The sequence below is a fragment of the Oratosquilla oratoria genome, chromosome 9 (assembly GCF_046742065.1).
Source record: "Oratosquilla oratoria isolate Oo_2021 chromosome 9, ASM4674206v1, whole genome shotgun sequence".
Lineage (NCBI taxonomy): Eukaryota > Metazoa > Arthropoda > Malacostraca > Stomatopoda > Squillidae > Oratosquilla > Oratosquilla oratoria.
Genome location: NC_134785.1, coordinates 72,691,388 through 72,702,807, shown reverse-complemented (window position 1 = coordinate 72,702,807; position 11,420 = coordinate 72,691,388). Strand labels below are relative to the sequence as shown.

The following is an 11,420-nucleotide window of genomic DNA, read 5'->3' as shown; positions in this document are numbered from 1 at the left end:
GATGTTCTGTTCCTGGACTATGCCAAAGCATTTGATACCGTACCGCATGAGCGACTGTTTTCTCAAATACAGTCTCTTGGGATTAGGGATAATGTGTTGAGCTGGATGAGGAGCTTCCTCACAGGTAGGAAGCTACGAGTGATGGTAGAAGGGGAGTACTCAGAATGGGTAGAGGTGAGTAGCGGTGTCCCGTAAGGATCGGTTCTGGGCCCCCACCTGTTCTCCATGGTCGTATGCAACATCCCACAACTCCTCAACAAACTGATTTTGATGTTTGCAGACAACACGAAGATCTACGAGGTCATACAGGAACTGGACATGCAGAGCGGGGATTTGCAGGGGGACCTTGATCAGCTGCAGGACTGGGCATCTAGGATGCAGATGTTGTTCCACTCAAAGAAATGCAAAGGGATGCACCTTGGCAACAACAACCCCACACGTTGATACACTGTGACAGTGCCGGATAGCACACAGCATACGCTGGAGGAAGTTGATGAGGAGAAAGACCTTGGAGTAATTATTGACTGCAAGTTGTCTTTTTCCAGTCATGTGCATGTCCAGGCCAATAAGGCAAACAAGGTCCTGGGAGAAATAAGACATACCTTTCCTTCCCTGGACAAGGAAACCTGCCTCCTCTATAAGAGTCTGGTGAGGCCATACCTGGAGTATGCTTCAGTGGTGTGGAGCCCAAAACTGAAGAGAGACAGAGACGCTCTGGAGCAGGTCCAGAGGAGGGCAACCAGAACGGTGCAAGGACTATCACACATGTCTTACCCTGAAAGACTGGACACCCTAAAACTACCGACATCGCAGTACCGCCGACATCATACAAACATTCAAGACCCTAAATCACCAATTAGATACAGCACATGACAGGCCATGTGCTGTATGTAGGAAGACCATGTTCCTATCCTCAACAAGTCACTCAACCTGAGGACACGATCGAAAAGTACAGATTCAGCACCAAACAGGAGCCAGAAAGTCATTTCGTAAACGAATATATGCCACCTGACCCAACACAAGACCTCTTACTGTATGTCCGGCTTATTTTCTTCTGTCATTATTCAATATAACTTATCAGAAGTTTGCATTTCCATAACGCCCTCTCTTTTCCTGATCTATTAAAAAGAACTCCAGTCAGGAGTTGAAATGTATATTGTTTCTATTTCTATGTATATTTACCTCAAACAGTTGTGTTTTCCGTGCGAGTGCTACTTCATATGTACCTGTTTTTCCCACATAAAATTGATTATTACTTTTTACATTATTTATTCGATCCAAGTTGAATTTATCACCTGAAAAGAATAAATGAACTATTATGTCGAAACTAAGAACGAGATGGTACCATGTGCAGAATTACTCTCCCATTCAAATAGCGCGGGGTCTAACATATTCTGTCAGTTGGGCTGCCGTACAGCCGTAGAGCCCATACAGTAATAAGTAGGTCGACGGATGAAAGCAGACGACAAGGTATCCGTGAAGTAAATGGAGACTTAGTAATTCTTTTCCAATTTGTCTTTTCCCGGAGTTCGGACCCTTTACCCAATTTTTGGATTCCTTCCATAGATTTGGAATAACAGCGTAAGGGCACTGATCAAATAATAATAATAGAACACACACTACCAAGAATAAGCATTACACGCGAAATGTATAGGTAACCACATCAAAACATCGCGGAAAAATAAAATATGAAGTCGCCGAAGAACATTGGAAAAGGATCCGAAGTCGGGGAAGGGACCTACTGAGAAGGCTTCTAATTTTACAATATTAGGATTTTGGACATCGCCAAATCAAATAGCTGTAAAAATGCACGGTTTGGGTATTTTGATGGTTTCCGAATAGGCCTACTTATAGGTAATCTGCAGCAAGATAGTGTACAAAGGAAATGAGAATGAGAATAAGGTCAACAGTATGAGAAAGGGAGAAAAAGTCGAATGTAAAGAAGATAAAATGGTTCTAATGTAGCCACTTCGTTTAGGTTCGACAGTGATATTTCACAGAAATTACGATTTTATTGTAATTTGTATGCATTTCTTTCATTGAAAAGGATTGTCATCGCTATGCACCAGAAACTGATTCCTATTCATGCGTGGATCTTGAGGTTATAAACCCATATTTCAGAAGCCATATTATAGAATAGATTTGAAGGGGCGGCATCCGATTTGTTGCTGTATAATTCCCAATACTTTATTAGGTCAGCCATCAGAAGTCTCACATTTACCGCATAGAATTCAAGTATCATCAGATGATCAATAACTTGGGCGAGCCAATGCACCGGTTTGTTTAGATGCAATATCATACGTAAAAAGGGCGTTCATGCCATTACGTATTTTCATTTAATATTCATACTAATTTATTTCAGTATAATATTTGTTCTGAAAAAAAAAACGGACTGACTTGCCGAAGTTATCTATTTCTACAATTCTTTATTTTTCTCCCGTGCGTTATATTTATTGTGTTGATTTCTCTATCGTTTGATACTAGATTCGTAAATATCGTCTCTACAGATTATTTTTTCTCCATTCGGGGATGTAGGCCAATGTAAGGCTTAATTATTGACCCGCTTCAAGGGCACAAAATAACTGATTTATGTAGCAATCAAAAACATTCTTTTTCTCCAATTCATATACTCATCACATTTATGATTTTACTGAACTATGAAATCAATATTGGGGACTGACATGATATCCCTATGGACAAAGTAACGCAGTATTCTTTAATAATTCGAGACTAACCTCCACTCAAAGAAGAATTCTGATCACCTTTGAATTCAGCTATCTGTTTTCTACTGCCCTCCTATGATGAAATGCTTAATTTTACTAAACGTTAAGTTCACATGTGAACTAATTAGTTTAACTAACCATACAGATGACAGTTACACAGTATATGGAAGCTGCGCCTACGCCAGTCATTATGTAGATTTATATTACTGAAAAGTTGTATCATTGGCAGAATATACCGAGGTGCCATCCAGAAACTGAACTAGGGATGGTTTAAATGACTGCTAAGTCTTTTCAAGCAAAGTTTCGATGTACAAAACTTCATGATAGTAGTGAATGTAGTAGTAATAGTGATAATGATAAAATGGATGATGGTAATAATAATAATTAATACTGTATCATAAATTCTTAATAAATAAATTTCTGCAAAATCAAGTACTATAATGCTTGTCAAATATTATCTGGACAATATTAGTATAATTGAGCACTAAAATGTCGCAATAACTTCGTCAGACGATGACGACACAGCCATCTTGAATACAGGAGGGAAAGGAGAAAGACAACGCTGTCATCATGAACGTATCTCGAGTAAGCTGGAAATTTTTATTTTTAGCTTTAGAATTTAATTGTGTTATTAATGTGAGATTCAGTTTTTGATAGGTGTGTGAAATCTACACTAGTGTTCACCATTTGCATAGTAGAAAGGAAAATACATTGTTGCAACTCAATCCGGGCGTCAGCTGATTTCATGAATTTGGGTCCATGGATGCAGAACCGAAACATATTGATAAAACTACACTTCGGAAAGTTCAAGAAAACATTAGTTCATTATATTGGATGCCAGTTAATATACTGAACTAATACATTTGGGTAATATAAGGAAAATATAAATAGGGCAACCGGCCATCCAAAGTTACGTAATTGTGTTGCTGTAGATCTCTGTAGGTCACGTAGATTATTGGCACGAGTAGGTGTGAGACTACGTATGAACGTTTTATGGGCATTTCCTTTCCCTGAGGCTCAGCATAGGTATTCGCGGTAATATAATAAAAATGCTAAGATGTGCCGGGTGTATATCTGAAATTGTTTAAAAGGATTTGTTTAAAAAATCCTGTTTGGAAAATTTTGATAATTTTTTTTTATAAATATTTTCCAAACCATCTATTCAGATAGTATGCTGGAGGCCTATGGATTTGATTAATTCATGCAACTACCACACAGTCATAGTTTTTACATTAAAGATAGAGATGGGGTTCAACTCTTGTTCTATTCTAGTCACATATTTTACTTTCGTTTTTTGGATGTGAAATATTTATTTTTTCTGTGGAATAGTATGGTAAAGTTATGTTAGGAGCTATTGGACAGTGCAAGTTTTATATTTTTTTGCATTTGAAATATTGAGTCAGGACAAAAATTATATAGATGTACTTGGTATGCAATATTATATTATAAATTATTATTATATTATAAATTATATTATAAATTATATTATATTATAAATTATATTATATTATATAAATTTACACTTTATATTGAATATAAAGTGTAGATTGCATACCTTACCAAAGTAGGTTCATGACATGTAGATCACAACAAATGTGTAACCAATTGCTGCTTTTTCCATTAAAGGCGTGAGCATTTGTCTTGTCTTGTGCATATGTCGTGTGAACATTTGTTGCGACACCCCATCCTCCTCCATCAACCCCCACTGGCATACATTCTAATTTAACAATTGTATCTCATCAATCTAAACATGCATGCCCAGTTCTATAATTGAACTGTTGAGGAATTGTCCCAAATTGGAAAAAAGAAAGAAAATTCTTCCAGCAGTTCAAACCCAGCTGCACACTCCCTCACAGAAATGTTACTTGGGGGCTTTGCAAAAGACAAAGGTTAATGGATTGATTGATGAAAAGGCTGTACCTTGGATTGATTGATGAAAAGGCTGTACCTCAGATTGATTGATTGGTGAAAAGGCTGTACCTTGGATTGATTGATGAAAAACCTGTACCTCTCATGTGGCCCCCACCCTCTTTATCCGAAGCCAAATGAAACGGAATAGCAATCTTGGTTTGCCCAGATTTCCTGTCATTACAACTAGTGTTCCAAATACTTGTACATTGCCATTTGACCATTTGCTGTCTATATTTCCCTCCCTCAGAAAACCTAATTTGTAAGAAACTTCCTTATGGGGAGATGCCACCATCATATAAGGTAATAGGTAACTCTTACCCACCCTAAAAACTGTCCTTATCTCTCCTCTGCACTGACTGTTTTACGGCTTTTCATGTTCAAACTTTGAACCACACCTCCATTGACATATCATTATTAATCTTATTTTACATATTTATTTTTTGCTGTGATATTGAACACTTTTCCAGGCTTCCCACCATTCCCACAATCCCAGTGATTTCTCTCATGTGCATGTTGGAAAGGCTTTCAGTGCGCATTTTACGTCTTCAAAGCGGTAGTAGATGTCTCGGTACTCAAGTGGCCCGTGTCTCAAATCTCCATCAGCATCACTCCACTGAAGTCCCAAAAACTAACTTGTTCTTGATCTCGTGCCATCCACTTCAAATTTTCACACCAAGTTGTTCCTTGTGTATACTTTCCTTATGCTGAAGTCACTTCAGCACTGATCCAACCAATGCAACAGCTTTTCTTCCACCATCTGTACTTTCATACGTCTTTATCCATTTTTGTAATGCTCAACACCTTGTATGAAACTTTTCTTTCCTTTTCTCATAAATTCCAAGTTTTCACTCTGCAGCATCATTCCTTCATTCTGAATATGATAATTAGAAATTAAGGATATAGACTGAATTGGAACAATACACATTTGAAACTAGGTATGATAAATTGGAGAGTAGATGACACCCCACGAGTGTTGCTCCTTTCCTCTATATATACTACAATTGGGTAAATACAACCATCTCATTGCACTCCTCAAATGCCTATGTTGTAGGCACTTTTTCATTCCATCTAGATAGCAAATAGAGTGTTAAGGAAGAAAGTCAAGCATAAGTACACATGGGAGAGGGTGGTGGATGGAAAGGTGGTAGAGCATTAATGGACTATATAGTGGTAACCAGGAGTATAGTAGGAAAAGTTAACAATGCACATGTTCTAAGGAGAGAGAGTGGGGGAATATCAGATCATTTTCTGGTGGAAGGTAAGTTGAGTGAAGGATAGGTGGAGAAAGAAGAAAAGGACAAGGTAGGGAGGTACTTAGAGTGAACTGCTTAAATAAGAATGAAAAGGAGTAGTATGAGAAGCTGAGAGAGGAGTGGGAGGGAGCAAAGGATGAAGTAGAACTAGGAGTGGAGGAATGGGTATGGTGCAAAGATGGTGTGTGGAACAAGAAGGATGGGAGGAAGTAGATGGAAGGGTAGTGAGTGGTGGGATGAAGCAAAGAAAGGTTTAGAAGAGAAGAAGCCAGCTTTCATAGATTGGTTACAAATTAGGATGAGAGAATCATACGAGAGGTACAAAGTAAAGAGAAGAGTAGTAAAGCATAAGATAAAGGAGGCAAAGAGGAGAGCAGATGTGAAATAGGGTAAGAGTATGGCAGAAAATTTTGAAAGCAATAAAAAATGTTTTTGAAAGAAGTTAAGAGAGAAGAAGAAAGCAAATCAATTAGAGAAGAAAAGGTAAAAGGAGCAAATGGAGAGATGATAATGGAAGAGAAGGCAGTGAGAGGAAGATGGTCAGAGTATTTTAGGGAGTTGGTAAATATGAAGGAGGATAGGGAGGGAAAGGTAGTTGCAGTGGAAAATGTATCAATTAGGTTCAAGTCCTCAATCTGACATCTCAGCTTCTGAATATGCTGCTGTGGAACTGCATACTCCTGTTAGTGTTGATCGTATTTACAAGGAATTAAAATGGAAACAAGTTGATATTGGTAGGATGAATATTTGTGTACTGGAGACAATTCAGTCTTTTGTGACTGTCAAAATTGTTGGCAACTGATTTACTATCCTATTCTTGCCCACGAATTCCAAATCTCTCTCCAGGACTTGTACATTTCCCTTGTACAAATCTTTGCTCTATCATTAATTATTTTACTGAAATAGATGAAATTTGGGGTGATGCCTTTAGATTAGCATCAATATGCAATTTGTTTTCGTCTTGAGTCTTCGGTTGCCCTGTTGTATAGTCCTTTTTTGCTAGACTGCTTGATCAGTTTCTTTGCTGTGTCATCTGTTCTTCTCTCCACATTCTTTACATCAGTTTCTTAAGTTCTGGGTTATCTTTGTTGTTTGTCAATAGTACATTTACTATTTAATCTTTTTATGTTAGGGTGTTACTCCAAGTTTGGAATAGTTGTCTGATGTGTTGGTATGCTTAGTCCAATATGAAATCAATTTGTTTAAAATTTCTTGTTTGTTGCATAGGAGACAATATTTTCCTTTACTAATCTTTGTTCCGAAGAATACAAACTCTTCGGTACTCCTTACCCAAGGATACTTTCGCATCGGTACTCCTTACCCAAGGATACTTTCGTGTAGCATAAAAGTTTCTACCGCTAACACTGTGTGTTGTTTGAAAAACACCTCACTCCGTGGGTCTGGGCAACCATTATCCTCAGTAAGGGGCCCTTCTGGGGCAAGGGGGCCCCCCCTTCCCCCACAAGTGTAGCATGCTACCCTCATTGTCTTCGCGGTAGTCAACGAGTCAACATCTCTCACATTACTTGCTAAAATTTTCCTAAGTTCAGTTTGGGAACGGTACAATTCCCTGCTCTATACTAGTGAAGTGCTTTGATTTTCGTATTCCACGGTTCACTATCTGCACCATCCCCAGCCTCTTTCGATAGTGACGAAAATAGGGCAACCTGCTTTGGCCATTTCCAGCCTTCCAATGGCGTCCTTTGTTTGAGCGTCTTGCATCGAAGCCATCCGGTCGCCTGGAATTTCTTGAGCGCCCTCTTCTTATCCCGCTTCATTTCCATAACCTCCACCGAGTATTCTACACTTCTCTGTAAGTATGGAATCTGGTCCTAGTGTTGTTCGAAATAGGGTGTGTGCCTTCGCCCAAGGGGAATTTCTCTGCCGGGCTTCGCTCCCGTGAGCTGACGTGGATCCACACACTCAAGTGGGATGTGGCATTAGTCCTGAACTCTCTGCGGGGTCCCCCTTACGAACCCCTCCGAGATGCTCATTTGAAGGACCTCACCTTGAAGACAGTTTTTCTCTTGGCCCTTGCGTCTTCCAAGAGAGTAGGGGAGTTACATGCCATCTCTTATAGAGTCGCCCGCTTGAAAGGATGGCAAGAGGTCTCCTTCTCTTTTCTGCCCCAATTTATTGCCAAGAACCAGGATCCGGCCAAAGCCGACCCTAGATTCTGGTCCTTTAGTATTCCTTCCTTGGACAACTTTGTAGGGGGCGAACATGCGGAAAATGCCCGGTTCGTGCTATCCGGACCTACCTCAAGAGGACTAAACATCTTGGACCAGACTTGCCGAGGTTGTTCGTCTCTACCAAGGGTAAGCCCAAGCCCGTCACTAAGACTTTCATTTCTTACTGGATCAAGGAAGTCATCCGCAGGGCCTACGCCATGAGCCCCATGGATTGCCCTAGAGCAAAAGCTCATGACCTCAGGGCAATAGGGACCTCCCTAGTCTTCCAAAAGAATCTGTCTGTCAACCAGGTCCTTCAAGCAGGTACATGGAAGTCCCAGACTACGTTCACTTCCTTTTACCTCAAAGAAGTCATGTGGGAATCTTTAGGGACCTTCTCTCTGGGCCCAGTAGTGGCCGCCCAAGAAGTCCTGAGATGACATATCCCTTACCAATAGCCCACAGCCAACCCTGGAACCTCATCCAGGTTCTGGCTCGACAACCACGGTGATAACTATCCAAAGTCCTTCTCATACTCCTACATTCCCTTACCTCACCGAGGGCTCTCAAGCATTCCAAGGGAATCAATTGAAGCCCTGCAAGTGGTACAAAGTGAGTATACCCTGTCTGTCTCCACTCCTGGGAACAGAACTAGGTGCCCTTCACAGTTTAGGGGAATGTATAAGGGTCTGGTCAACGTAGGTCTTAGCACACTAAATGTTTTCCTTACGGAGGTTTCCCAGGCTAGATAACTACTTCCTTCCCTCCTAAGTCCAAGTCTCCTTGGGTAAGGAGTACCGAAGAGTTTGTATTCTTTGGAACAAATGTAATTTTTGCAGGAAAATTAATTTTTCCCTTATACAAACCTGAGGTACTCCTTGCCTCTAATGGCCCTTCTCAGCCACCCCTCTAATAGTTCCTTCTCCCTGGCCTGTCAAACCTCGTGATTAATTTCATACCTGGCTCAGACAATGGGGGTAGCGTGCTACACTTGTGGGGAAAGTGGGGGGGCCCCTTGCCCCAGGAGGGCCCCTTACTGAGGATAATGGTTGCCCAGACCCACGGAGTGAGGTGTTTTTCAAACAACACACAGTGTTAGCGGTAGAAACTTTTATGCTACGCGAAAGTATCCTTGGGTAAGGAGTACCTCAGGTTTGTATCAGGGAAAAATTAATTTTCCTGCGAAAATTACATATTTCAATCCCTAAGTGGTAGAGTATTACTTCTGCATCTCATTATGATAATGGATGTTTCATAATTGTCAATGAGTTCAAATTAATATGAAGAGAACAAATATTTTGTATGTAACTAGTTATCCATAATTTCATGCACCATTAAAGACTGGTGCTGTCGTGGCTAGGGAAATGGGTTACCTATGCTTGTTATTTGATATTTTTAATAGGTTGTATGGGAAAAATGAATTATAGAATAGATATTGAAAGTACATTCAATAAGTGGTCAAACCTGTTAAGATTGATGTATATTTATTCCAGCATGATCATACTGTTTCATGCATTGAGCTGTATATTGGAGTAGAGGGTAATTTCTTTTTTAACAATTTCAGCAATTGGTGCGTGCTTTCACAACCTCATCTCGCCGAACAACTACAGATGTCCACCCAGGTTATCTGAAGATTCGTAGCAAGATGCGATCTTACCAGGTTAGCACAGAAACCTAGTAAAATGTGAATTTAACCAAAGTAAAAAGTGTTATTGTTGAAATATCTTCTGTTCCTAATGCTTGTTGCATCATTCCCATGATAGGTGGATGATGGTTTGCCAATTCATCTGAAAGGTGGAGTGTTTGACAAGCTGCTCTTCACTGGCACCATTGGCCTTAATGGTGTAGGTCTGTTTATGTGTTTACAATTTTTCTATGAAGGTGCGTTCCCCAAAAAGCCTGCAGAATAAGTGTTTCGCACATATTTTTATTTTTTCTATTTAAGTTCAAATTTGTAGTCCTCCTGTATTCGTACTGTACATAAATATTTTAAAATTGTCTAATTGGATCAATAAAAAGTGGTACCGATATTTTCATTGAATAACCTTTGACTGTGTCAGTATACTTGATTAGTGGTGTTACACTTGATGTAGTGGAGGGAGGTTAGCATCACTCTTCCAAAAGGATGTAAATGTTACCTCACTGCCTACTTGTGATGCTCACCCTGTCGTTGTCTTGCACCAGGAATGATGAAAAGTGATGTAGTGGCAGAGACAAACAGTATAAATGATTTCTGGAACTTTTTTTTTTTTTTTTTTTTTTTTCTTCTCTACTCTATAACAACACTATTGACCTAATCCAACTGCTGCCTCACCAGTTTGATGTTGGATCCCCTGAGTGATGTATCCCTGCCAGGGAAGTCCATGCCAAGTTTGAGGTAATGATTGGCCATCTGACCCTATATTCATATATATACCAAAGGCTTTTTCACCCTTACAAGGGAGGTATCCAAAAAAAATGGTATAAAAACTGCCGTTATTTCCTCTAACCCAACAAATGAATTCTAACAGTCATACTAGTGGTGTGTGATCAGGGCAGGTGATATCTGGAATCTTCTTGCTGACCCCACAAAAGTAGTGCGGTCCCAGTGGTCGCATGGTATTAGGACTGGTGGAGCAGTTTCTCTGGAGCCTTACTGATAGCACAGTCCAAACAAAACAATGTACAACAAAGGATAGTGTGAGAGTGGTCGCTATTCCATAATTTCAAAAGTACACAGGAACAGTGATTTTTATTTTATTATTATTATTTTTTTTTATAAAAAAGAAACCATATTCTGCTGAACTAAGAAAACAAATGGAAAGATATTACCCCCAACAATGATAGTGACCTATAACAAACCCGATGGTGAGAGATTGTCAGTCCGACATTGATCCCACACAACTCTCAGGTAGGATACCATTTAATGTAAGACATTACCTATACCCCATACCGTTTCAAATGTCGGTGTATACTCCTCTGTACTGGGTCCTCTGTAAAGGGCTAAGGGCTCAATATCCCTCTGCAAACAAGAAATCCTCTGCAATTCGAAATATACCAGCTTCTGAATAGTTTCCATTATCTCATCAACTGGTCTATCGATGGATAGGAACCAGTTTATAAAGGTCACAGAATTCTTTTCTATTTCCATTGTATATTCATATTAAGTTGCCTTTGTTGTTTATGGAAATTCTTGTGTATGCTGGTTGCATTTTCCCTTTAGTTATAATTACCTTAATTGAAGGGAACTTTTTGTTTGGAAAGAGGGTGAGCACATTGTGTATGACATTGAGAGAACTCGACTTGTTGGGTTCACAGTTTGCAGTTCACACACATTCACACTCTCCACTGTCTCAACTCCCCACCTGTCTGGTTTACTTGCT

The 11,420-nt window shown here is 39.7% G+C and overlaps 1 protein-coding gene across 1 annotated transcript; it reads left to right on the top strand.

Moving 5' to 3' along the window:
* Positions 1-3,174: 3,174 nt before the first annotated feature.
* Positions 3,175-10,086, top strand: LOC143027956 (cytochrome c oxidase subunit 7A, mitochondrial-like). Its single transcript, XM_076189601.1, has 3 exons — positions 3,175-3,308; positions 9,623-9,718; positions 9,822-10,086. Exons 1-3 carry the CDS (start codon positions 3,294-3,296, stop codon positions 9,966-9,968), a joined length of 258 nt encoding a protein of 85 aa, XP_076045716.1. The 5' UTR covers positions 3,175-3,293; the 3' UTR covers positions 9,969-10,086.
* The last annotated feature ends 1,334 nt before the right edge of the window (positions 10,087-11,420 follow it).

What these genes read in the sequence shown, in the direction of transcription:
- LOC143027956 (XM_076189601.1), top strand. An exon ending in GCAAGATGCGATCTTACCAG is followed by an intron (nt 9,719 to 9,821) that starts GTTAGCACAGAA and finishes TTCCCATGATAG; the next exon opens with GTGGATGATGGTTTGCCAAT.